The sequence below is a fragment of the Phaseolus vulgaris genome, chromosome 10 (assembly GCF_000499845.2).
Source record: "Phaseolus vulgaris cultivar G19833 chromosome 10, P. vulgaris v2.0, whole genome shotgun sequence".
Taxonomy (NCBI): Eukaryota; Viridiplantae; Streptophyta; class Magnoliopsida; order Fabales; family Fabaceae; genus Phaseolus; species Phaseolus vulgaris.
Window position 1 is genome coordinate 39,712,210 of NC_023750.2, and position 23,770 is coordinate 39,735,979.

The 23,770-nt window shown below is 28.5% G+C and overlaps 2 protein-coding genes across 3 annotated transcripts; both read right to left on the reverse strand.

Moving 5' to 3' along the window:
- Window positions 1-11,192: 11,192 nt before the first annotated feature.
- Window positions 11,193-12,511, reverse strand: LOC137819141 (uncharacterized). The gene has a single exon (XM_068622905.1). The coding sequence runs from the start codon at window positions 12,257-12,259 to the stop codon at window positions 11,312-11,314; it is 948 nt and encodes a 315-aa protein (XP_068479006.1). The 5' UTR covers window positions 12,260-12,511; the 3' UTR covers window positions 11,193-11,311.
- A 6,659-nt stretch (window positions 12,512-19,170) lies between these two features.
- On the reverse strand, window positions 19,171-23,418 carry LOC137818215 (GRF1-interacting factor 3-like). 2 transcript variants are annotated; one of them, XM_068621505.1, is made up of 6 exons: window positions 23,157-23,418; window positions 22,942-23,064; window positions 22,689-22,821; window positions 20,304-20,380; window positions 19,932-20,016; window positions 19,171-19,858 (listed from the first exon to the last, which is right to left on the reverse strand). In XM_068621505.1, exons 3-6 carry the CDS (start codon window positions 22,764-22,766, stop codon window positions 19,439-19,441), a joined length of 660 nt encoding a protein of 219 aa, XP_068477606.1. In that variant the 5' UTR covers window positions 22,767-22,821; window positions 22,942-23,064; window positions 23,157-23,418; the 3' UTR covers window positions 19,171-19,438. The 2 variants fall into 2 exon arrangements, with proteins under 2 accessions (XP_068477606.1, XP_068477607.1); XM_068621506.1 differs by having other exon boundaries at window positions 22,689-22,794; window positions 23,157-23,377.
- Window positions 23,419-23,770: the final 352 nt, after the last annotated feature.

Here is a 23,770-nt window from a genome sequence, read left to right on the forward strand (position 1 = left end):
ACATGCAAAAGACAAAGGAAAAATAAACGAGACAAGAAAACAAATAATAAAAAAATTAAGATAAAATCATATTACAAAACAAAAATATTAAGTATATTTATAATAAAAATAATTTTTTTAAATACAATTATAATAAAATATATAATCGATTATGAATAATATATAATTAATTATGTATATAATTTCTATAAATTGTTTTTTAAAATATTATTATTATTTTAATATTTATATTATTATTATTATTTAATTTTAAATAAATATATAAATTAATTAAATATTTTTTTTAAAATATAAGAATAAATTTGTAATCTTAATATTTTATTAGTTAAAAAATTAAAATTCCAATCACACTCGTCACATTATTTACAAACTTATTATATTTATGAAAAAATTTCATGTTCAAAGAATGATAAAAAACTCATTTTTAAAAAAAAATAATAATTATTCATCGGTATTGGAAATAATTTATAAAATTTTAATTAACTCAAATTTACACAAAAATATTTCATATTTCATTATTAAAATATTTTTAAAGACAAAGATAATTTGTAAACTTACATTTTACACTTAAAAAAAAATCAAAATTTCCTCACAACCATTCAATTACTCACAAACTCCCGTAAACTTTCCTTACACATCCAATCTAACATATCCCAATCCAAACAACCTCATTTTCTTCACACTTTCTTGTCACATCCTCACACATCTACTCCCTCAACTCCTCACACATTCATTCCCTAATCCAAATACACCAATAGCTCAAGTATATTAGGAGTTTAAAAAAAATTGTGAAAAATGAATAAAAATTACTTACTTATTTTATAATAAATAAAGAGTTTTTAGTAAAAAAAATAAAAATAAAATAAGATAAAATAAAATAAAAAGTTTTAAAATATTTACAATATTTGGCAAATTATACTTTCAAATTTTAAACAAAATTGTTATCTAGGACGTCAAAAACTTGATGATTCTTTTACAACAAATGTACTGATTCAAAAAGTATATGAACTCAAAATGAAAAATTATTTAAAATCCGGATAGTAATATTCACTAAGTATAAAAATATGTATAAATTTGATTTAATACTGACAATTAAATAAAAACAAAATAAATAAGTGAAATAATTTAATTTAAAAAATTGGAAATGAGTTAATGATTTTCATAAAAACATATAACCTTTCATCTTATTAACATTGATGGCATTTATATAAAAAAAATATTGAATACCAAAATATTTAATTAGTTATTTGGATTGAGATAAAATTAACAAAATTTTAAATACAATTAAAACTATAAACATATTTTAGGTCCCATTAGTTATAGTAAAAACATAAAAAAAAAATATTTAATATGATAGAAATATGTGAGAAATTTTTTTTTTTTATATAATCGATTTATTAACTAAAAAAAATAAGAAATAATGCCTAGAGTAGCATTTTGTAAAATGGTTTGTTTGTTGTTCCTTTTTCATCTGTGTCCCAGACAGAGGTGAGTGTTGGGGGACAATTTTCTTTAGACCATGTTTGATACACTCTAACATATGATTGAAGAAAGTTTGACACCTATGGTTGAAATGAAGCTGGTGAGAGTAGACATTATTCAACACACAGTTCATAGATCATAACAGACAAATACATTTCTGGTGATACCCAACACTCCATAAACCTGTTCAACCCTGGTCCACTCTCATCACTACACTTCATTCAACCACACAAAATACCACCAACAGAAGAAAAAAAAACTATTTTATTAATATATATATATAATATAGAAAAATAGAACAAAAAAATCAGTACACGAGGTGGGTTCTTCAATTATTAGTCCGTGATAATTAACATACTTTGCAGGCAACATAAGGTCAACAAAATGCTTCTGCAAGTTGTTATTTGATGAATAAACGTATCTACACTTTTAAAATAAAATAATGGTTTAGAAAAATAATGGGATTGCAAAACTGGAACAAAAAACTTAGATAATAAAATTTTATTATATTATCTAGTTAAAAAATTGAACTTAATTATGCAGATATTATTTAAGGAATCATGCAGTTTCTCATGTAATTGTGAATTGCTTTTGAGATGATAAAAAAAGTTGCTGGGTGCAAAAATTGAAGTTGTGTGATTGATAGAAAAAATAGTGATAAACTGGTTTGAAGTGGAAGGAAAATTGATGAATGAAAATCAATTTTCTTATTAACAGATTATTATATTAAAAGCCTTTAATAAAGTACCACAAAATTATGAAATAACATGGCAAAGACATATTATATTTTTTTATAAGATTATACTTTCAGGTTTCCTAATTGGTTTTAAACCTTTTAATTTATTTTTTTAAATAAATAAATAAATCGTGTGATGATTAAAATAATGGTTCGTATTGATGGAAGGGAATATGTAACATTGCCGATAAATAATAAGAATAAACCAATAACGTTTTTCCTACTGAAACAATAAATTTATAACCTATAAGAGTGTATTTGGTAGTATTTAATTTATTTCAATAAATTGTAAATGTATTTGATCAAGATAAGGTATATAGTAAATGAGCTTATTCTATTAAAATTGACTTGTAAAGTATCTTTTGAATATTATAACTTATTGTATTGTTTTTATTTATATACTTAATATTTATTTTGAAAAAATATATATCCTTTAATAGTACACTAGTCAATTGCTATACTGATTATTATTTTTATGGAAAATGATGTTTTTATAAAAGTAATAAAGAGTTTAAATTTAATTAAAAATATAAAAATACAATTAAATAACATTACAAGAAAATCACTATAACACTGAAAACGTATAAAAATATCTAACATAAAATAGATTATCATTTAACATATTAATGTTTGAAGGAACCTTCCTTACTTTATAATTTTAGTTATCAACTTTAAAATATAATTAATTGATAGTTAAATTGATAACTAATTATATATTAATTTAAAAATTATTTATTAATATAGAGATTAATTATTTTTTGTCTTTAAATTTAGTTTCTATTTAACGAGTATTTTGTAGGGAATAGATGGCATGAACTTTGTATGAAAAATATTTCTTTTAGAATTAATGTTTGTGGAAACCCAATGTCTTAAAATGTTAAAGAGAAATAAAGTAAGTATAATCATATTATAAAATTTTGAATAACTTAAAGAAAAGAAGGCAAACATAAAAAATTGAGAGAAAATTATATAAGATATTTGTTTTAAATAAAAGTTAATTTCAAAAAGAGTAAACACAGATGCTCCTAATAGTGATGGTATTTTCAAATTAAAAGAGTAGATTCTAAATGAACTACAAGTGAAGAACACAAAATAAGATAAGAACAAAGGATAAATAAATTTAAATTGTAAATTGCTGCCAAGAATATGAGAAGAACTTGAATAATAGAAAGAGTTAGGTAAAGCACAAACAAAATTATCGGATCAGTAAAATCCTCAAACATAACATAAAATTTGAGAAAAAAAAAATCAATTTCAGAAAAAAAAAATTAAAATCAGATAGAACAAAATATTAAGAATCGCACACAAAACAATTTAATGTGGTTTGATTGAAAATTTAATCTATATCCACGAACAAAAACTCACTACGAATAATATCTGGGATTACAACAATAAGTTTATCTCATGTTTCATAGTGAATTATCAATTCTCACATTAAACAAATAATTGTCAAGTTCAAGTTCCTATATACAAAATAAAACTGTCTTACAACTTCTAACTAAGGATGTTTCTTATAAGAACTAACCATGTGTACAGTGATTCATCTACAATAAACATGAGACGCAAGTAGTTACTGGGAAGTTCCAAAAAAAAGACAAATGATCAAAGATTTAATCTTCAATTCCTCATAGAAGAAGGTTATCGCATCACGATTTTGATACTCATTAGACGATGGCAAATCACTAGATTATATGAGATCAATAAATAATGACAAATTGATAAACTATCTCAAACTGTTAAATAATCTAACACATCTAGACAATTTAGAAAACTTGAACTTAGATTTTATCTTAACTAAATGTTTACAAGTTAGACATAAAAAAATGGTAACATAATCGACCTTTTCCATTTTAGCTGTATAAAAAGTTCATTTGAACCTATTTATAAACAAGACTTATTCAATTGGTTTTCACCATGTTGACATGATGCATTTATAAAATAAATTATAATCTTATTATATTCTGAATCTTACAATTCTTTTAGTTGATTTTAATAATTTTTTATTAAATTTGGTAAAAAGTGGACTTTAAACCTAAGTCAACCTTATAAAACTGATTTATAAGGTGAAATTTGCACTCACTTGTATACTATGAAATAACCTTATATTTAGTCGGTGTAGGATGATCTCTAACACCCCTCACGTCGAGACTCTCCAACTCGTACGTGAAACTATATAATGGGTGGTCTGATAGAAGTCCAATAGTGGATGGTATGATAAAATCAATAAATCTCGTTAGGATAAACTCTACATGACTCTTATATCATATTAAGAAATGGACTTTAAGTCTAACTTAACATTTTAAAACTAACGTGAGATTTTTACATACTTATATATTATGAAATATTCTTCATCTTTAATTTACGTAGGATCTCCAACGACATTTATATATTATGAAATATCCTTTATCTTTAATTTACGTAGAATCTCCAACGACATTATCTTGATATAAAGAAATCGGTCAACTTAGTTTAATGGTTATTTTCGTCATGATAAATATATTCCATTCATCGGAAAATACTGAGTTATATTTTGAATTATCTAAAAAGTGGTTCACGTATAATGTAAATGTGATGAGGTTGTAGGCAATTAGGTCAACATACCGATATTCAGTGATGATTAGAATGGAATGTGAATAACACATGTTATAGTCAAACGATAATTGGTGTCGTAAAGAAAAAAAGGACAACTTTTTTTCTTCCTTTTACATTTATATTTCCATAGTAGGTCCGTTTCTTCATTCATTTCATCTAAAAGTTTCAAAATATTTTTCATGGCTAATAATTATTCCCAAAGTCTGAGCTTTCACAATATTCCTAGATATAATATCATTATTTTCATAACAATCTTAATTTTCTTGAAAAACTAGTTTTTTTTTTCTTTTGTCAACCTCACAGCTAGTCTAAAAAATAGAAATGACCTTATTTAGCAGTGGCATTAAAAATAAGACTAATTGTATTAGCAATATCATTTTTTCTCCTTACATATTTTTAATATTTCAGATTTTTTTTCCAAATTGTATTATTTATTTATAATTTTTTAATATTAAAAAACCCAGATGGATAGCAAATTCTCCCTCCACCTCCATACTTTCCTCTGCACATTTATGTTAATTAATCTTTTTTTAAAAATTAAATAATCCTAAGTAAATCATAATTTTACATTTGTAAATAACCTTAGTTGAATCTCACACCCTCATACCTCTCTTTCAGCCACAACACTTTCATTCTTCTCCAACCACAATATTTGAGAAACTAGTTCCATCATTTGAGCGTGTGTCAGAGGTTTGACGAGAATATTCATTGTATTTGATGTCCTAGTGCGAAGATCTTTTTTTAGTTTTGTACTCTTTTTTGCACCTCGCTGGTTTTTTTTTCTGGGTTTTGTGTCTTCCAAAAAAATGAAGACAAAAAAAAAATAAACGTACAAAAACACAACCACCACCAATAAAAACACTACAAAACTTACATCAACCACCAGCGTTCAGCTTCAGCCACCACAAACAACCACCATCACTTGAAAATGAAGAAAAAGATACATTCTCCACCATACTTAGAAGAGTATAGTTGAAATAGAAAAAGAATATGAAGATAGGGGGAAGGTATGGAGGTGCAGGAAGAATATTCCAAAAGTATTTTAGTAAGAAGAAGTTACGTGCCCAATGTAGAGGGTGTTTCTTCCTGCACCCCTACATTAATGTGAATGAAGTAGGAGCAATGTAAGGCATGACTAAGTTTGTATCTGCTGTGGGTGGAATCTGGGTGAACAAGTTTGAATGGAAATTGCATGTCATATCTTGGAAGCTTTCGTGATCTCTACACACTCGCTATCTGGAGTTACGAAGATGAGAAAATGAAGCAGGACAAATACAATTACATATTCTTCTTATTTTCTAACCGTCCATCATGTAATCATGTAACTATAAAAATGTTTTCACCATTGATTTCCAAGAAGAGAACGAATACATAGTAAAGTTAAATATTACTAAAAAAAATACTACCAATCCATAAGTAAATAAAATACATTCAGTTGTTTTGCTTATCAATACAGATTTTGTAGTATATCTAGGGTGGTGCAGATAGGAAATATCATGACCCAGTTGATTGTTTTTAGCTTGACAAAACTTGTCAAAACATGACGCAGAATGGGCCCAAGCTTGTGGTTGTATAAAATAATTAAGCATTAATTAGTAATAATGTTAGAATTTTCAAAATAATCAAGCACTCTCATTAAAAATTTAGTATTGGTATAGTTTTTTTTTTAAATTTTTTTTTTTTAAAATATTTAATTTTAAAAGCTGGTGGGTGTATAAAATAAATAGGGACTTCATGGAGCAAAACCCATGGGCAGCAGAATTGGCCCAAGTTTTTGAAAACATGTTGCAATGGGAGTGGGAATATCAAAGAGAGGGGGATCTGAAAAGTTAAATTATTAATTAGTAATAATTTTAGAATTTTCAAAATAATTAAGCATTCTCGTTAAAAATTTAGCAATAATACTCCTTTTAAGAAACTATTATTTTTTAAATATTTATTATATATATGTGTGTGTGTGTGTGTGTAATATTTAAAAAAAAATTAAAAGCTGGTAGGTGTATAAAATAAATAGGGACTGTCTACAGCAAAACTCATGGACAGCAAAATGGGCCCAAGTTTTTCAAACATGTTGCAAATAGTGAAGTGCTGGGAGTGGGATATTAAAGAGGGGATATGAAAAGTTAAAGTATTAGTTAGTAATAATTTTAATTTTCAAAATAATTAAGCATTCTTATTAAAGATTTAGTACTGATATAGTTTTTTTAAAGAATTATTTTGTTTAAAATATTTTTTTTTTATATATATATATAAGAAATTAAGAGTTGGTGCGTGTATAAAATAAATAGAGACTATAAGCAAAACTCCTGGGCAGAATGGACTCAATCTTTTCGAAACATGTGCTTCTTACATATGACTTTTAAATAATTTTCAAGTTTCAACTATATAAAATATTTTAAAAGTTGTGATAGAGAAAAATTGAATTAAGAAAGAGAATAAATTTTATATTTAATTATATTTTTTGTTTTTATCAAATATTGTTATTTTATTTTATTTTTCTTATTTTTATTTCAAAATTTATTGAAATCCACTGGTTTTGAAAAAATGATGAGGATACTATTGTTATTCTTAAAGATGCTCATACTTATTTATCTTATAAACTAATAAAGCTATATAAGTGAATGTAAGTTCTTTTAAAATAGAAAAAAAAATATTTTATTTGATATTGTTATATAAACATTAAAATAATATGAAATAAAACACTTTTATATTTTTATTAAATTTATACCATATATATTAAAATACTGCGATGTATTAATTACATATGTCTTAAATAAATTACGATGATACGATGTTTACGTTAAATAAAATAATGATATATAAATTACGGTGATATTTATACGTACACGTTATGAATATGTATAAATTATGGAATGTATACGTACGTTGAATATTCGTTCCTTTTTTCATTTCCATCTCGGCATCATCCTTGCATCGAGGATCCAATTCACTCGGTTGAGAAATTTCGTTATCATCATTAGGCTCGCAACATTAGCACTCATAGGCTATTTTTTTATTGACGTGTACCCGTCGTGTTACTTAATCTCGAAGTAGGGTACTGACTCAATAGCTTTAAGTTTGTTCATAGAGAAGGACGTTGTACGAGGTATTCACATAAATATAATGCATCTACCTTAATTGTTCTATTACTTCAGTTACCCTTTCTGAATTTGGTATACTAATTCATGTAACCTCGTGTGTCCACGCATTCACGAAAAGCCAACAATTTGCTGGTTGTACGTGGTGATGGCATCCTTGGAAGGTTTTTAGAGGTGTGCACTTTGAGAAACGATAGGGTAAAGGCAATTTGCACTTCTCTTTATTTTCTATCCAACTGTTGGCCCGTTCATCTAAGGTTTTGATGACTTTTTTACGGCAAATGCACCGTGTTGTCAAAAGTAATAATTTGTTGGAATTCACAAAGAACAATTGAATAATCAAGTAAAACATTCACTAAATAGAAAATCGAATAATAAAGTTTGTTGGAATTTGTTATGGGTGCAATGATTAATAAGAAAACAAATCAAAGAGTTTGTTGCTTCAATTGGAAAAATAGGGATTGAGGTTTATCTTTCTAACACTTTTGTATTTTGATTAGCATGACAATATTGTGTCATTTGATTGATGTTGGTGCTCGTATAAAAATCACTTATATCGATTCTTCACATATAAAATTATTAAGATGTCTCCTAAATATTGATTTATCGCATATTTATAAAAAAATTCTTATGAGTAAGATCAGACATCGATAGAAATTAACATTTTAAATCTATTCCTAGCATTCAAATATGTTAAGCATTATCATTTAGGTTATAAACTTATAAGTACTTTCCAATCAAATCTAAATTTCAACATCATGGCGAACAAGCATTACTAACAAAATGATAGTACCAATCATCAATCAATCAATAACAGAATATTATGTTTAGATATCACCTCAATACATATGAGTTTGAATAGATTACTCTCAATCCCAAAGGGTTGAATTAACCACACATGTTGGTTGTTACAAACATGGACAGCAAGAAAAAAAGATCCAAGATGTTTCTTCTCTAGGCTTTCTAACACCACCTTCTATTCTCCTAATTGGATTACAATTCACTCAATGGTGTTTTCCTCCCAATCACTGCTTGTCTAGGGTTGTGCCTCAAGCCTCATATTTAACCTAATTGGACTTGGGCTAAGTGACTTCTCGCTTGGTCATTATTGAGCTCGCTTGGGCAAGTTGCACAAAAAAGGCCCAACGTCACTAGAGTAATCTCGTATGGGCAAGATCCTTTGGGGCGTCTTGCTTAGGCGAGTTTGGGCGAGCTTTGATGAGTGTTGGGGCATTCCAGCTTTCCCTTTTTAGCTTTGTATATTCTCATTTTGCCCAATCATCTTTATTCTTTCATAGAATCCTGAAATTAATACAAATTTGGGAATAAATCGTTCTTATTCAAATTAAAATACAAAATATGTAAAAAGATATAAATTTATAAATTAAGGGATATTTTATGTTTATTTTATCAATTAATATCCATAAGTGTCTGTATTTTAATATGAAATATTACTGAAATCTGACACTTATGAGGTTCTCACCTTGTTGCAGAACTCTTTTCGTTCCTCTAGTTGCATGAACTTTGTGGCTTTCTGACGAAGTTCATCCAAATTCATCGTTGATTTTTTGCATAGGATATTTGAGAATGGTGCTAGTCGGAGATTAGTGACCATGTGATGCATTTACCTCAAGACTAAGGTTTTGGATGTGAAGAGCGACCTGCCTGAATTGCTCCATGAAGGTACACAACGATTTTGTTCGTTCCTGCTTAATATTGACTAGCATAATCGAGATCAGATGGTGTGGTCGGCTTGTGAAAAAATATGTTTCAAACTTGGTGACTAGCTTATCAAAGGAATCAATGGAGTGTGGGGGTAGGCGAGTGAACCAACTTAAGATAACTCCTTTAAAGAAAGTCGGAAATACTCAACAAAGTATTGCATCTTCTGAAGTATACAATTTGACTTGTATGACATATACATCAACATGTTAATTGGTTATTCGTGCCATGATACTTGTCCAGCGTGAGACTCTTCCAGTTATTTGGGAGCAAGGTCTCCATTATGCCTTTTGCAAAGGGATGTTGGCGGGACGAGGTGTCAACGATGAAGGTGCAAGGAAGCAGTTTGGAGTATATCTTCTGGGAGCTATCAGCTTCTTGTATCTTTGATATTGTGTGCAAGTTGGATTTGGTGGGTCTCGATGTTCCTACTCAACTTATATAGTGGATGTCTTGTCATCCTTCATCTTCTGCCTCATTCAAGCATTCTTTGGGCACAGCTCCCTCCCGAGTTCTATCATAAACTCCAATTGGGTGGAGTGATTATGATATTCATGTGCGTGTTTATCATGGCTGGTCATATTGCGTGTGGTTACCGTTTGACTTTTTCGATTCCATAGTGAATGCCAAAATATTCTTACAAGGTCTAATAGACCTATTTAAATTCTACAAGTATACTTCGATGTTCAAGTCAATTTAGAAAAGTAATATTATTTTAGTTATCAAAGAGTCATTACCTTTTATCTTAAGGCATATAAATGAATCGTTTAACCTAGGTCCAAAGAGACCTAAACATTCTTAATCATGATTTTGAAATCATTTTACATGTGACTAACGTTAAACGAAATAAGTAGGTAATAATCTTAAATATTGATTATTGATTAGCTATTAAGTGTATGTTGATAGATTGAAATTTCTATCAATTTAAACCAATATACCAAATAGAGCCATACTTACAAAGACAAAAAAAAACTCTTCAAATAATAATGAGACAATATCTTTAAATTTAAAATAAATATTTTTTAAATTAACAACCTCAAAAAAAAAATCTCTTATTTAATAAGCAAATAATATATGTTTATAAAATAAGTTGCAACGGTTTATTTTAAAATAAAATGTATTAAATAAAATTTTAAAAAACAATAATATACTTGTTTTACTAAATAAGCACTTATATTTATATTATATGTAATAATAAACACAAACGGGCTAATGTCATATGAGTAGTCTAGTTATAGTGACATATCTTGTTAAATACATTGTTGAACTTGAAACAAATACTTACAAACATCGGTATTTTCGATGGCCTGTGAGAGAAAGAGAATTTTTTTGAATTGTAATAAATAAAATCTTACTATAAGTGTATTTCCATTATTGGAAGAAAATACTTGATGTTTTCACCCAGCAATTTTTTATTATTATTTTATTATTGAATTATAAATCAATATGAAAATTATAATAAAGTCAACGACCTTAATCTCAATTCTTAACTATCCATGAAGAGCATCTCACGTATTATGATCAACAAATTCAAAAGCGTGTGAAGAAAAAAAAAATGATACTGAATAAAATTGAACCTTCACTATAATTTATATACCCCAATAATCGAATCAACAGTTATTTTTTTACCTCACTTGGATATAAGTTATAACTATTTACTCCACATTGAAAATTTTAAACATTATGAAGAATAAATGACCCAATGTTGACCGTCAACATATACCTTCAGATTCTGAACTTTGGCAAACAGATCAACGGCTCTACGAACTCCTCTATTATCTGCAGCAGTGAAATAATCGTGTCCGAAAATAACTCCACCGGGTCGGAGGATCCGAAATCCCCGGTTAATATCAGCCCAAGCGGATAAAAAATCGTGACCCGCATCGATTTCAACTAAATCCGCGTACACACCCCACTCGCAAAACAACATCAGGGTCGACCCGCTTGAAAACGGAACAGGTAAAACTGACCCGGTTTGGTTAAAAGTGACCACGTTCTGAAGGAACTGGTAAAAGAGCCAAACGTCACCGTTTTCCATCGGAATGTTCGTGAAGCGCTCTTTGAACCCAGCCCAGCCGCGAAAGTCGTCCACGCAGAAGATCTGAGTTTGGAGACCGAGTTGGCGAGTCAACTCGGCCATGTGAATCGCCGACGCACCCAGGAACGTGCCCACTTCAACGACGGTCCGCGGCCGCACGCGGCGGATAAGGTTTTCGAACACGGCACCGGTGGAGCCCCAGCCTTTCACCCTCTTCGTCCTCCGCAGTTTCTCCGCCGCGTGCGGCGGCGGGAAGTTCTCAAACGGCGAGGTGCCGTTGAAGAGGCGGTCAACGAGAGTCCGGCGGATGGTCTCAGGCAGAATTGGATCGGCGCAGCGAGTTGTGATTCGGAAAGGGTTCAGCTCGGTGGTGTTAATAGGGAAACCAGTAACAGGTTCTGGTAATTGCGGTGGTGGTGGTGATGAAGGTGAGAGTGGTACTGAAGAGGAAGAAGGGTGATAGGAAAAGTAACCTAAGAAGTAGGTTAGCAGAAGGAGGATAAAGTAGGCGGCGGGTTTTGCCGTTTTGAGCATCTTAGGTTGTAACGAAGGTGAAAGTCTTCTGCTGGCATGGTGATTCTCAGTTTTCATGTCTGTAGAGATTAGTTGAGAGAATTTTAGGTTTTTTTTGTGAAACCGTTGGTTGTTTGGTCTAAGAATTCTTGGATTTCGTTTATATGTGTTTTGGTTTTGACATGAGTGGCGACAACTACTGATCAGAAATAAAGGAGAAGAAGATAGTTCTTGCAGTTTTACGAGATTTGTGGAATTTCAATCTGCATAATTTAAAGTAATTTAATCTGCCATGTCATTGCTGCTACTACGTCGTCTATTTGCGTTGTTTCACCATTCATATTCATGACAGAATATTCTGTTATGCAGATGTTAATGTCAAAAATTAATGACTGGGGCATTACGTTTTAATTATTATGCATCAGCCATTCATCAATTATCACTTCTTTTCTTTTTCTGGATTTTGTTTAGTCAAATTTACATATAAATATCAGTGTCAACGTCATTCATATCCCTTAACTAATGAATGAATAATATGAGATTTTATCTGCTTTGATACGACAGATCTCTTTTTAGTATATTTTTAAGGTATTTGTAGCAAAAATCAATCCATTAATGGGTATATTGTTTCTGATAGTAGAATTTTATTTCAAGATTATACTTTTTTATGTATATTTGTAATATAATATATATAAGGAAATATCACTAATATTTTTATTGATTGTAAACACCGTTTCTATAATGTTAATGAACATTATTATTATATGGATGGTATTTATGCTGTTTTAATTTTTTTTAAATGTTCTTTAAAAATAGATCGATAAAAAAATAATATTCAATAAAAAAGTTGGTATTGAATATATATATATATATATATATATATATATATATATATATATATTAACTAGTTATTTAAATCAATCAAAAAATATTTTATTTTGGTTTAGGTTGTATAATTTTGTTGCAAAATAGGATAGGTGGAATCAGGTAAATCCAGTAAATTGAATGTAGATATTATTAAAAAAATATCAATTTAATTAATTATGAGTTATATTATTGAATTTGTAATTACAATAAAATTATTAAATAAAAATTAATTTTAAAAATAAAATATAATTAATAATTAATAATTAATAATTAAATATTATTTTATATATTATAAAATTATTTATATTTACTATAATTTTTATTATTAATAAATAATTTTTAAATGGTATATAAATAGTTATGAAAGTTTTAAGTATTAACTAAATTTGATAATTAATTAAATATTAATTTTAAAACTATTTATTAATAATAAAAGCGACTTTATAAATATTAATATTTTTTTAAAATAATATATAATTTTGTTGATATAATTATTAATTATTTTTAGTTTTTAAAATTAATTTTTATTTAATATTTTCTTATAATTTAAAAATAAAATTAATTTTCTTTTAAGTGATATAAAATAGATATAAAAAAATTAAAAATATATAAAATATATTTATCACTTGCTTTTATTTTATATGCTCCCTCTAATATCTATTTCTGTATATTTGACATATATTTGTCATTTCCTATGTCAAATAGGATTAGTGTAGAATCATAACTATTCAATTTCACATATAATATTTAAAGTTAATATATTTATAATTATACATTTTACTAAAAATAAATTTATAATAATTAAATGTTTCTAAAATACTGTTACTAATTTTAAATTTGATGATTAATACTTGTTATAATAATTACTTAATTTGATAATTTATTCTTTAATAATATAAATCTCATATAATGTTGAATAATTATAACGATCACTTTTCACTCTTAACTTAATTTTAAAAATACCTAGAATTTTTATAATATTATATATTTTTCTATCTCATCAAATCTCTTAACTTAATACTTACATTACACGTCAATACTTTAATAATACATTTCTGATTTCTACCTATAAATATATATATTCATAATATTAAAATTACTATGTGTTATTTTACTTGCAAACATTACAACAAGTTTCATCTAAACATATCATTAATGAAATACTATTTTTTTTAACAATAAAAAATAAATAATTAGAAATCACGTTAAGAAGTGATGCAACTCTTGTATAAGAGTGCACAAAACCGGACAACATCTTCCCATATACTTGTCACTAAGTTCCTATTATGACAAAAATTAGAACAAAAAATACAGACCAATAAACAAGCTCAGAAACAAACAAACACCTCGTCCCAACCTTCTACAAAATTCTATAAAATCAAAATCTCTTTATCAAATACTATATTCACCGGTCACACTTTGTGATATCAAACCACATTCTCAATCAAGGTACATCATGTATTTGAGCAACAAAAACAATCAATATTCAACTAAAACAACAATTAATTTAGTTTTAAACAAACTAAATTCTAAAATCAATATATGAATGTTGTTAGAGCTATAAGTGTTTTCTTAAGTAACAATATACATAACTTAGCAAAGAAGTTATTGTTTGAGCGATACAACTTATTATCTAAACATCATCTCAATACTTGAGTGATATTTCAAGGAGAGAGAGGAAATTGATATTGTCTCTTCTTGCTTCACTGACATTTCAAGGAAGGAGAGAGAATTCACAATCGCTTTCTTCCTTTAGTGACAAACTGTTGAATATCTTGAGAGATAATCAACACTAACTCTCTATCACTTAAGTGTTATACTAATGTTTGAGTAACTTAATTTAGTACAATAAATTACTAAGTTTTAGAATCCACTACAACACATTGCCTAAGTGTTATTATTGCAATATCACGTTGCTTGAGCGATTAAAGTTCATAAGAAAATAGAATTGATGTAACATCTCTCTTATTCAATTTTTAAGACATGACTTGAACAAAAAAAATTTATTGTTTGAACAACGATACACTTTAACAATAATATTATATATGTACTTGTAACAAATGTTACCATTTGAACCTACATCATTTTAAAAACATTCCAATACTCAAGCGATAAATGTTAAAACAACAAAAATCAACATATTATATAATAAAATAAAAAATTCAAACCAATTCATTTTATTCCTCCTAAAATGTTTACAACCCCTAATTAAACCATTTTTTCATCAAAAGTTAATGTATTACTTAAATTCAAACAGGATTATAGTGCACCCAATAAGACTTAACAATTCACACCACTATAACAAATACTTTCATGGTTCAAGAATCTAAAATCAACTAAAGAAACAATATAACTTGTGTGTCTCAAGAAGCCCAAAAGACATTTCAATTTTACTAGACAAAGAATGTTGAATTTAGAGTCTCCAAAATCTAAGGAAAATTTCACCTAAACAACCAAAACACTAATAGCAAACTAGGCCAACTCATACCACAACTTTCCCAACTAATCGAATATGTGAAACCCTATATATAATATACATAGATAGAATTAGAAAGAAAAGGTACAACAAAATTGAAGTAAAGAATAAGTTTTACTCAAAATCAAATTTTAATTGGAAAAAGGTCAAAGATGTTATCCCAAAGTCAATGATGGTGTCCCTTTCTTATTGGTGAATTTTTTTTGAGATCAGGAAGATAAGTAGCTTCATAAACTTTAAAAAAAAAATATAAAAATAAATAAATTTAAATAGAGTAAAATTTCTAAAATTAATAAATAGATATTGAAATTCTGAACTACTTATTTAATTGAGCTTAATTAAAATGTCGAGTTTGAGTCATTCAAAAATATTAAATTTTTATCTTGTTTGGTTTAGCTCATTTAGAGTTTAATTAATTTTTTATGATTTTTTTCTTAAATTATTTTTCAACTTTACTAATATAACATCTAAACATTATTTTAATACTAATCTACTTATAAAAAAATATGCATCAACTTGTTCTCAGAAAAATAATTCATATATTAAAAAAGGAAACTAATATTTTACATAAAGGTAAGTCAATAGTAGTTAATAAAACTTAAAATATGAAATATGTGTACTAATATCTTAATAACTGAGTAACTCATGATTCATTAATGTAAAGCTTGGACTCAATTCATTTAAATAAATAAAAAGAGTCAGAAGTTTATTTTTTTAATTTATAAATGAATTTGAATCACTAATTGACAAATCAGACCTAAATCTTAACTCATTTATATCCATACAGTTATGTTTATCTCAAACTTTATTCGCAACTCCAACCCTACATACGAAAAATAGTTGAATTTAAATAATCCTATTCATAATTTAAATAATTTCCTTCACGGTAAGTATTAAACTGTCAAAAGTATTTGAAATTCAAAATTTTCACTAAAATTTAATTTAAAGAAATCACACCAACTTATATGATGAGTAATTTGTGTCTCCTGAATAAATTTCATAATAAATTAAGAGTATAAAAATAATTAGCAATTAATATAATTAAAAAAAAATATCTATATTTTTTATAGTTAAGACATCGAAGTCAAAGTTACTTGCATATATTTCTTACACAAACAAGTGAGCTCATTTTTATTTTTAAATCTTAGCCCCTTAAATAAAAAAATAATGAAGTCCAAAGTTAATTTATACAATAATTTTGCTGAAGTATATACTTTTTGTTTGCTTACTCTATTCATTTATCGATAGAATAAATTAATGGCATTGATGAAGGAAGCAAAATCTTAAAATACAAATAATATTCCCATCAATACCTAATGAAAGTGAAAGAAAAGAATATAATTAAATAAGTCAAATGGCAATAAAAAATAGAGTACAAAATAAGGATTTGGAAATTTGTACTATCTCTTATTCTCCACCAATATAACAACTTATCTTCCAATCCACAAATCCACAAGTAACACTCCAAGAATCGAAGTGCCATGGACGTGCAAATTAAAAAAAGGAAATGGAAAAAAAAAAACACTTAATCACCACCTTGTATTCACATCTATACGAGTATCCCAAAAACAAAAGGTCAACTAAAATAAATTACACAAATCCAATTATTTGCGTTTTTAGAAAAGTTATTTTATGGTTAGAAAACCATTTAAACTCTTTTGAAGGAAATAAATTTCTATAAACCTCAACAATTAAGATTAAGATTTGAGTCTTCAATTTGACATTTCCAATTCAATCTTTTGTACCTATTTATATTTAAGGACAGTTTGATAGTAATATGGTAATTGGTACCTAATAAGTTCAATAAATTTTTATTAAAATATTTTTTAAACATTTTTATATCATATTAAAAAATAGACTTTAAATATAACAATTATATAATGAAATTTAATTAATATGGATCTCTAATATTGTCGGTTATTAATTCAGATTTTATTATTATTAATTCATACCGTTATATTGCATTAATGGTCAATTTTCGGTTTTGTTACTGTTAGTATTCCTAATTTATAGCTTCCAGTAATTGTAATTATTATATATATGATTGAGTGAATCAAAATGAATAAGATCTATTTTGTAATTTTGTGCAATTACGTTCAATCTGTTGATACCATCTTTTGTCTTCTCTTATTTCTTTCAATTAGTTCCTACAAATATTATATAGTAAAAAAATTGTGTTTATTCTGTATTATGTGTAAAAAAATATATTAAGAAATTAGAAAAGAAACTCATTTCTGAAGTGAGAAAAAAAATGCAAATAAATCACTGAAGTTACTTGTCGAGTCAAAGTTCATCAACTCAATAACTTTATACGTTTTAGTCTCTAAATATATTAATATTATTACTTTTAAGTCATGTATTTTTTTTTTAATTTAAAAGAACTCATGAATTATTTTAATTTATATAACTTATGAATTCTACTTTGTAATTATTTTTTTCAGAAAATCTCTTCTATAATTTATTTAATTTTTTAAATTTTATATACAAATTAATATTAACTTATAAAAAAGTTATATTTCGTTTATAATTTTAGAACGGAGATTTTTTTTGAACATACCCTTACTAACAATGTTCAGGATTCCACTTTAATCAGTCATGAAATTACATAATTCAAAATAAAAATATCATATTTCACAATCTTTTATTTTAAATCTAAGTCAACATCTCGTGCCACCGAGATCACGGATTGTGAATAGAATATTATTACATTGTTCCTTCTGTTAGAATAAGAACCTGGTACATGATAAATAACAATATTATTTTACTATAAATTTATAGTCGGTTAAATTTAAATATAATTATCAATTAAAGTAATTTTTAACACTTTATAAGCAATTTTTATTAAAAAAAAATTATTAACTGCTATGAGAAAATTGTGATAGTTATGTTACACTGTTCATGTTTTACAAGTGATGGACCACTCCACTAATTTCCAGATCCTATTTTGAGTACATCCTCCATTCTCTATTAATTTATTCAACCATACATGTCCCATTCAATTCCCATTATCACATTTCAAAACTTTTTATCTTATTTTACCTTTGTTTACTTAGAAAGACTGAAAAATATAATAAAGATGAGAATATAATTCTTTTTACCATTTCTTTGAGAAGATAACTAAATAAAGAATGTTTCCTTCCAAATTAAAAGAAATTAAGAAAATAATCTCATTTTCATTTATTAAAATTATGTTACTCCTACTTTATTCTTTATTATTTTTACTTTTACTCTAAATCGAAACAAGTGAATAATGTTTTATTTTCCTTACTACATCAAAAGTTAACATTAAAAGGTTGTTTTCACATAGACATCGTCACGATGTTCCAAAATTATAATCCAAAGATTCATCTATATTTGCATAACATAATTTTCACTGAACAAACCTGATTTAAATCTCTGGAAATCAATCCTAGAAACATCAAATTGACAAGTTGTCCCAAAAATACATTACCAGATTTTGAAAAGTAAATTGATCGTAGAGCTACCAAATTACAGAGATCTACATTACCATAAAATAACATGTTTGAAGACTAAAGTGTGCACCTACAATGTTTCAGGGATCCATTGATGCCTATAATCAGTATAATTGAACCAAGATCAAACATTTTTTTAAATGACATGAGAACATCAAACTGCAGAACAACTGTTAAAAAAGCAAGCAATTTAGGTAATCATAAAATACCACATGCTTACACCTCTTCCAGTAACGAGTACAATCTGTTGTGGCACCAGCAGCTTCAGTTGATGCACTGCTACGTGCCAAAATTCTAGTAACACAACTACCTAATCTATCAAACAAGGGAAGTCCTTTGATTCATCAAAGGCCATGGTCATCAGATCACACTAGACCTACCTTTAAGAAAAACCTACTATCAACAGTCATATATATCTCATGAAAAGTACATAAAAACATGTCACTTGGCTGCTTCTGATCCCTTCAGATAAGATTCACCATCTCCGCTGTTGTGTGCAGCAGCAGAGCTGCCTTGCCCATCTCCACCAGCTGTCCCAGCCTCAGAAGCATCTTGCTTGCTTCCACCACGGCCATCATTTGGACCAGTAGCCGAAGGTGGACCACCGCTGTTGCCACCTCCAAGAGCAGCCTCACTGTGCATTGGATGCATGCCATTATTTATCCCTCCCGGTCTCAGTCCCATTTGACCTTGGATAGCCTGCTGGTGTAGCTGCTGCTGTTGATCCTGAATTTGATGTGGATTACCAAATTGCAAGGGCATTTTCTGGGGGAACATGCCTTGCTGCTGAGCCATTGCTGCTGCTGCTGCCTGAGGATGTTGCATATAGAATCCTGGTTGCATGGCAGGGTGTGGCGCCATCTGCAAGGCAATAAAATCAAGGTTATGGGAAACTGACAAGACTTCCACCGAACCAGCTATGCTCTATTTTTACCTGTGGAGGCATGGCTGGAGTTTGAGGCTGGGCATCAGCAATTGCAGCTAAATACATCAAATTCTTTTGCAGCTGGGCTTGGTACCTAAGGCAGCAAATATCACCAACCATTACATAAAACTTATGCAAAATCCGCACTAACACCTTCGAAGATAATTTCTAGGAAATAGATAAGGATCTAGAATGCGTCATTATTCAGAAAAAATACCACAATAAATTACATATCCTTCGATGTAAATCAAGTTAGAGAGGACTAAGGACAGTGAAAGAGCAATTATCAATAGCCCCACCCATTGTGCACAGGCAAATGTTACAATTAGGCAGAAAAGAGATAGTCAGATGATAAGCAGATAGAGTTTAGTGGTAACTTACTGGGCACATTCCGCAAGTTTTCCAAGATTTTGATTGTCCAGTATTGCCAGAATCAGTTTCTTGTTCTCATCAAGGTACTGCATCATGTGCAATGACACAGTTTCAAACTAAATAATGAAGACACTTGCAGCTTACTTTGTTTTAACTCTTGTATGATTAAATTGTGAAGTGAGAATTAGAAGTGGGCAAAAAACAAATATGAATTGACATTCTATCCTGGAAATGGCCTAATACATACAGATAAAATTTACAATATCATTTATGAGAAAACATTTATTCATGGATCCAGAATATACTATATTAAAGTCCCACATGCATCAATACCATTAGTTTGGTGATGAGACCCTCAAACTTCCAAATCTTACAATAATCCTTTATAATGTAGGATTCCTGTGATCCCAGATTCTGTTGCTTAGCCATCTGATTGTGATGCCATCTTATTTGGGTACAATAAATAAAAACTTATTCACCAATTTAAAAAAATATGCATATTGCTATAGACCTATAGTCCAACCAACAACCTCCTTATTTTCAGGTGGTTTACTTAAGACCCAAACTCTACTGTGGTAAATCAAGAGGTATGTTCAAACTCATAATTATATGCTGTTTCCAAACTATAAGTTAACTGGTTAAATGATTCATGGGTTATAACTCCGAAAAATGTTTGTTACTTTTTCTCTGCCAAATCATTCCAATGCAAGAGAATAACAAGAGATGCCTTGCTACTTCTTTTAATGATAAACTGAAGTTATCTCCATTGATTATCATCAAGTCCAACATTGGTGCTCAACTTAAAATACTTTTGAACAACATATGAGCCTATTTGCTTTGACAAATTGTTTTCCTTTTTCACTTTCTGATTTCACTACTAATTAAAACAACTACACCTTGTTTTCACTTTGTTTCCTATTTTCAAGGATTTATGGGGTTTCCATTGTTTACTGCACAAATATTTAAAAACATGGAACAAAATCAGAACAGGGAGGCATTGTTTATTAATAGAAAAGAGGAAACAAACACAGAAAATGTTTTGTCAAACCAACCAGACCTAATGATATCCCAAAAAAGCTAAGAAAAAAAAGTCAGAAGACTGAAATAAAACTTTTAGTAAAATAACGAAAGTGGAGTACTAGACCTTACTCTGTAAATGAATTTTAGATCCATGAAGCCAATCCACTTAATAAAATCAGGTTTTCAATCTATAAACTTCAATAATTTTCTAACCCTTTAAAAAAGACTAAAATAAAGACCTGTGCCGCAAATTACAACTTCATTGTTTTGTAATTACTCATTAGTAATAGAGTATCAAAGAGACAAAAAAAACGAGCTTATACAAAGTAGCAATCAAAGCATCACTGGAGAAAAAAAATAGTTCCACCAGCATCCCCTTCGTTAACTAGAAACTGAAGTGTTCAGTGTAGAATAACCAAGTAGAGAACCTTCCAAGGGTTTTGTCACTCGGATGTACTTGGAAGATGTCAGTTATACATTATAGAAATTGAACAGGGTTCCAATTAAAACAGGGTCTCAATCAACCCTTCTAAATATTTAAATATGGTTCATTAATTAACACCTGTACAAACTATGATGCAGCCAGCACAATTCAAGACAAGATTGTCAATGAGTGGTATAAGTTTATTAAGATATGCTTTTGGACCAGTGACAAATGATCAATATCGTAACTTGAAATAATCAACATCAAGGTAAACAAATGTGGTTCTCAAACTAGATACTAATTCGATTAGAGATGATTCCAGATATTATATATGAGTAGTTTAGATGATACTCAATATTGAGTAAATTAGCATCTCAGAAAAGATATGGCTTTTGCAGTTTTTGGTGTGCAAGGAATTGTCCAAGATACATGTTACTCCTTTGTCTTTATTATTCATTAGTTGCCAACATTTTGTTTGAAACAACCTACATGCCATCCTTATTATGATGGACAGTATAAGCAAACAATAAATAATGAATTAATGATGACGACAGAAATAAAACTATACGATTAAATTCATAGCAGACTATTGCAAATTCACTTCATTCCCTCTCCCAATTTACACAAGAAAACAATAATAAGAAAAGAAGAATAAGAGAAATCATAAACTCTTTTAAATACACCTTTTACTGTTAGCTAAACATTATTGGACATCACAAAATTATGTGAACCTGACTCCCTGTCTGAGCAGTTACAGTTATACATGGTTTCATGATTTACAATAAATTCCAACTAATAATAATACAAATAATAATAATAATGCGCTACCAATCCTCTAATAATAATTAATAATAATAATACAAATAATAATAATAATAATGACCCCATAACAAACTATGAAAACCAACCAAGTTAAGTAAACAGTGGGATTAAAACAGCAAAAGGCATACCTTTTGAATCTGCTCGGTGGTTATGTTAGTAGGTGGGAACGAAGGTATCATAGGAATCATTGACGGTGTCTGCTGCATCTTCTCAGCCTCCTCAATATCACTGAATCTATTAAAAAAAGAAAGGGCAAAAACCCTAATTCCCCCAAATCACCACAGTCAACAGTCACCAAACCCCAAATGAAAAATGCTACACAAACCCTGAAATAAAAGGGGAAAAGACGAAAACTTTGACAGAAAGAGAGAGAAAGAGGACCTGAATAAGGTCGGAAAACAGGTGAGAGACCGAGAGGTGAGTGTTGGACACGCGTTGGAGAACTGGGGTTTGTCTCTGTGAAGATCCTGTCCGATCTTCTGGGATACTGTGCAACCGATGTTTCTGGAATTTGAAGACAAAACAACAAATGTAAAAACAAAGAATAGATTAAAGTTAGTTTAGCAGCTGTGCACAAAAAGAAAAGGAGAAATTACCGAAGGAAACAGAAGTGAATAGTTAGATTTGTGGTTGTGTGTTTGGGCTTGGAAGTTAGAAATTGCAAACAAAGAGAAGGATGAAGTGTTGGTTATTTATAGGTGGTCGCATTCCCCTGTTGGAGTTTGACTGCTGCTGTTGCGTTTGGAACCGGGTATTGTGTAGTACTGTTGCACCATATAGCATGAATGGAATGGGATAAGCACAACATGTTATTTATTGTTTTTGGTTTTTTGGGAGAAGCCGGTCCTAGGTTAATGCAAGTACTACTGTTCAAAAGCCCAATTTTAATTCTCCAGGAATTTACAGTTCAAGAACACGACACAGTGCTTGCTTATTTTCATGTCCATGTTATTATAATTTTTATTATTATAACTAATTTATTCTTTTTTTATATTAACTAAATTAAGGTATAGCTAAAAAATTTAAAATATGAAATTATAAAATTTGAAAGGAATTTATGGATTTAAAAAATGTAATAATATGAATCTCCCATTTGAATAATGTTATATTAATTTACTAAAACAATGTCAGAAATAAATAAGAGAAACATGTAACCGTACAAGAGTAATAACTAAACACTGTTTAAATAGTCACACTACTCTTCTTCATT